Consider the following 4,533-nt stretch of genomic DNA (forward strand, 5'->3'; position numbering starts at 1 on the left):
AGCCTCAGTTTCCCTGCTTTATTGAGAAGAGAAGCTGCATGTGTACAAGTGTGTGTGTGTGTGTGTGGCTTTTCCAGGTTCTAGGAGGAAAGCTGGACCCACAGGTGGGGAGGGGATAGGGCGTAGGTGTCCAAGTGAGCCCTGGCTGAACATCCTGCCCCCCAACTATCCAAACCCCTCTCCTGACCCCATCTGTGAGCCATGATCCCCGACCCCAGTACCAGCCAGCTGCTGGGTCCCACTGGTGCGGAGGTGGCCGCCGAATGGTCTCTCATGCCCGGGACACAGGAGTGCAGTGTGCTTGGTGCCGGACTGTGACCTTGTGCCAGTGCCGGTCCTGTGGGGCAGGGGCGTGGGAACGCAGGAGGCTCAGGTCAGGGGTGCGGCTGGGAGGGAGGGGAGGGACCAGGGGCTCCGGTGAAGGCCTCGTGGGCCTTTGTCTGGCGTCTTTAGTCTCCTTTGGGTTCACAGGTGGGCCGGCCTCGGCAGCCCCTGGGCCACTCCCGCCCCCAGCGATGTGAGCAGTGTCTCCCCGGACTAGTGGGGAGAGCGTTGGCTTTGGAGTCAGACCACCTGGGGTTCAGTCTGGGGTTCCTGCCTTCTGGGCTGTGAGATTTGGGGGTGTCACTGAACCTCCCGGAGCCTGTTTCCTCCTCAGTACAATGGGGGTGCTGTGAGCTTCCTCAGAGGGCTGCAGTGGGGATGAAGGGAGCATGCTTTTGGGTTCGGTGACGCCTCCCTCTCACTCAGGCACCCCCGACCGAACTTCCCGGTCTGGAACCCCGGGTGGCCGCCGCAGGCTCCCATGCGGGGCTGCTCTGGGGCCTGGGCTTGGTCCCAGCGGTTGCTCAGACGGACTCTACTCCCTTTCTCCAGCCTCAGTCCCTGTCTGTCCTCTGCCTGGCCCTCCCCCCTCCCAGCCCCATCCTCTGCCCACACCCATGCTCGCTCCCCTTTCCTCAGTTAAGTCCAACATGGTTTGTCTCCCTGATCTCTTCCCATGCCTGTCATCCCTCCCCCAAACACGCAGCTCAGACCCCACCTCTGCTCCCCACACGCAAGCCTGACCTCCAGGGGCCCAGATGGCGTGCTGAGGCCCTGGTGCTGATAGCGACCCTGGACTTCTCTGTTGGTTGTGCCTTAGGGAGGCCCCACCCTCTGTGCTCCCACAGATCCCTGTGGCGACCCTGATCGTCCTGCCTGAGGCCTGGGCTAGTGGCCCCTGAACAGAGCAGGTGCCTATACACGTTTGTGAATATTCTGAACAAACTAAAGGCAAGAGGCAGGTGTGGTTGGTGGAGGTCCCCCAGGCCCAGGCTCTGCACCCCCTCTGGGCAGGGGAGAGCCTCCCGCAGAGGCAGGCCTGGGAGGGTGTACAGCAAAGCTGAGAAGTGCCCTGGCGCTGGGCCAGGGGTGGTCACAGCTTCCCTCCCAGGCGCTGAGCTCTACTTCTCTGTCCTCAGGACCAGGGCACCGTGGGGGTGATCTTTAATGTGGGCACCGACGACATTACCATCGACGAGCCCAATGCCATCGTGAGCGACGGCAAATACCACGTGGTGCGGTTCACTAGAAGCGGTGGCAATGCCACCTTGCAGGTGGACAGCTGGCCAGTCAACGAGCGGTACCCGGCAGGTAGGTGGGTGGCCTGGGAGCACGGCGAAGTGTGGTGGGAGGGGCGAGGCAGGCAAGGCAGCCTTTGATAGGAGCACTGCTTGCACTGGGGCGGGGCCATGCGGAGTGTCATCCCGCTGTGGGCGGGGCCAGGCTACAAGAAGGTGTGGCTTGGGGGGAACCCAGTGGGCGGGGCTAAAGAAAACCAGCGGTTTGGGGAAGGCTGGGCTTTGTAGGGCCTGGGTGAGACGGGGTCCTCGTGGTGTGAGGGAGCGGGCGGAGCTGAGTGGGAAGGCTGCACTGCCCAGTCCAGTTTGGGGCTGAGGGAGAAGGGACGAGGAGGAAGGGTAGAGGTAGAGAGACAGTTGAGGAAAGGATGAGTTCAGAATTGGGGCAGGTGGAAACGAGGAGACAGATGCAGAATCAAGGGGAGAAGATCCGGAAATAGCCCAAAACACGTCTTCGCAAGTAGGCAGAGCTGTTCTAAGGACCGAACCAAGGAACAAACCGAGGTTTCCACAAAGAGCAAGTCAAGATCCCTATTAGGAAATCTAGGTAAAGGAAGAGAGTAACCATGGAGACCCAGAGAAAAGGAACCCCAGTGGCTTGGGGGGTAAGGGGGAGAGACAGTGAAGAGAGTGAAAAATATGGTCCAGTGCGTTCAGCAAACCTTTATTGATGACCTACCAGGCGTCAGGCCCTGCGCTAGGCCCTGGGGACGCAGCGGTGAGGGGACGCAGCCCCGTGTGCAGGGGGTTTGCCGTGTTGGGAGGGACAGGCGAACCCAGGGATGCAAACTGACCCAGTTCAAGTGTGTGGTGGCTGTGGTGGCCGAGGACAAACCAGGGTCTGAGGGGCACAGTAGAGGGACAGGGATGAGGACATGAAAGAAACGAGGCAGCAGAGACCCTGCAAGGTACTGAGGGAGGCAGAGAAAGGCCTGGGAGTGCGAGGAGGCCGGCGGAGCCACGGGGAGACAGGGGCATAGGCCCTGAGCCACACCGAAGACGGAGGCCGCTCCCGGGGTAATGCAGAGCGGGATATGCAGACGCTGTCGCACAGACCAGCAGCGCGGGGTGGACAGCCTCGGAGGAGAGGGACAGAGCTCAGTGCGGAGCTAGGGAGGGAGGGGACACGGGGCCACTGCGGGGAGAACCACAGGAGCGCAGGCGTGGAGATGCGGGCCGTGCGACCTGCAGTCACACACAGGAGTGCGGACGGAGGCAGAGGGCGCCTGCAGCCTCAGTTCCTCTCTCAGGCAGCAGTGACAGTCGAGGTGGAGGCAGGGCAGCTGCCCCAGGCTGACCTAGAGGGGTGGGGGCAGAAGGACAGGGAGAGGTGCAGGTACGAACCCTCACGGGCCCACTTATGCTGGAAGAAAGATGCCAGTGTCAGCTCACAGCTCACCATCATGCAAGCTTTACCCAAACATGGGAGCCTCATGGCCACTAGTAAATACAGAGGCCGTGGTCCCACGGGCCAGCCCCCGGCACCTGAGTGACTGCGGATACTCCTGCGGTGGCGGATACTCCTACGGTGGCGGATACTCCTACGGTCAGGCCGGCACAAGGGCACACAACGCTGCGGGGGGCGGGGGGCAGCCTGCTCCAAGGCCCTGGGCGAGTGTGAGGTCACTCAGACACACAGCGCTCCTGTGCTAAGTCCCACCCGTGTGCAGACACCGCAGGTGTCTGTGTGGGTGTGATCGCCCCGTGGGCATGTCTCTCTCTGTCTCAGCCACACACACATCAGAGCAATCTTTGTAGGAGTGAAGACTCAGCCTGTGTGGACAGGGCAGGACGGGGCAGGAAGGCCTCAGCGCAGGGAGTCACGGCTCAGGTCCTGAGCTTCCCCCGCGGAGCCAGGCGGGCCGGAGGCCAGGTGGGAGGAGCCAAGCCTGCCCTCCTGGGCTCGGGCCCCTGACTGAGGGTGGGGGACCCCTCACTGCAAAGCAGAGTAACCTGAGGGCTGGTGGCTGCCTGTGCGCACGGTGAGCAGACCCCCTCACAGTGGTCGCCCCGAGCGCACAGCAGGCCGGGTTCCCGTGTGCGCGGCCCACAGCCTGGCCCCAGACGCGGAGGGAGCACCGAGACCAGCTCAGGCACCTGGAGGCAGCAGCACCTGCTCCTCCTCCTGGGTCTCCTGCTCACAAGCGTGTGGCCTTGGACGGGCCATCTGGCCTCTGAATCTCAGGTGCCACCTCTGAAAGTGGGCGTCATCCTCCGCACGGCGATGCTGCGAGGACCTGAGATACGCCCGGAGAGCACTAGGGGGTGAGGCCAGAGGAGGGCTCACCGACAGCGTTTGTTAGGCGTTACTGCTCAGTGAGGCGCACGGACGGTCTTCCTTTCCTCTCGGGACACACACGACACATACATAGACACACAGCCACACACGGTACCAAGCACAGGTGGGCCCCTGAATGCCTGCTGCCCTCTGCCCTGCACATGCGCCTCCCTTCCCCACTCCCTCCCTGACTCCCGCTGGCCACACCTCCTCTCCTCTTCAGTGTCTTCCTGGGCCCCTCCTGCCCACCCCAGGGGCGATGCCCGTGCCCCTGTGGCAGAACACAGAGCTCTGCTTGTCACCAGCAGCCTCCCCGCGTGGCTGGGGCTCCTGCTGGGCAAGGGCCAGGCCTTCATCTTTCCGTCCCTGATACCCAGCCCAGGGACAGAGTGGCACCAAGGGAAGTTTGTTGAGTGACTAAAGGAATGAATGGTCCATTTTTTACTTAAACCTGAGTGACCTGAATATGTAGGGAAGGCAGTGACTCATTGCCTCATGGTCACCCAGGGGGGCAGCACCGTGCACACGTGGACACGTGGGGTGCTCCTTCGAGGGGGGTGCACTCAGGCAGGCCCAGGCCCAGGTGTTCCTGGGCAGGTGAGCGCAGCTGTGCAGTGGGGGGGGGGGGGGGGG

General features: G+C 62.9%; 1 protein-coding gene across 1 annotated transcript in view; it reads left to right on the forward strand.

The window, feature by feature from the left end:
* The window catches only part of NRXN2 (neurexin 2), a 116,296-nt gene that overhangs the window by 91,911 nt on the left and 19,852 nt on the right, over positions 1-4,533 (forward strand). Inside the window, exon 19 of the mRNA XM_015568978.1 lies at positions 1,464-1,635. Within this exon, the coding sequence (XP_015424464.1) occupies positions 1,464-1,635 (172 nt within the window). The remainder of the gene's footprint in view (positions 1-1,463; positions 1,636-4,533) is intronic.

Source organism: Myotis davidii, unplaced genomic scaffold, assembly GCF_000327345.1.
Source record: "Myotis davidii unplaced genomic scaffold, ASM32734v1 scaffold425, whole genome shotgun sequence".
In the NCBI taxonomy this organism is placed as follows: Eukaryota; Metazoa; Chordata; class Mammalia; order Chiroptera; family Vespertilionidae; genus Myotis; species Myotis davidii.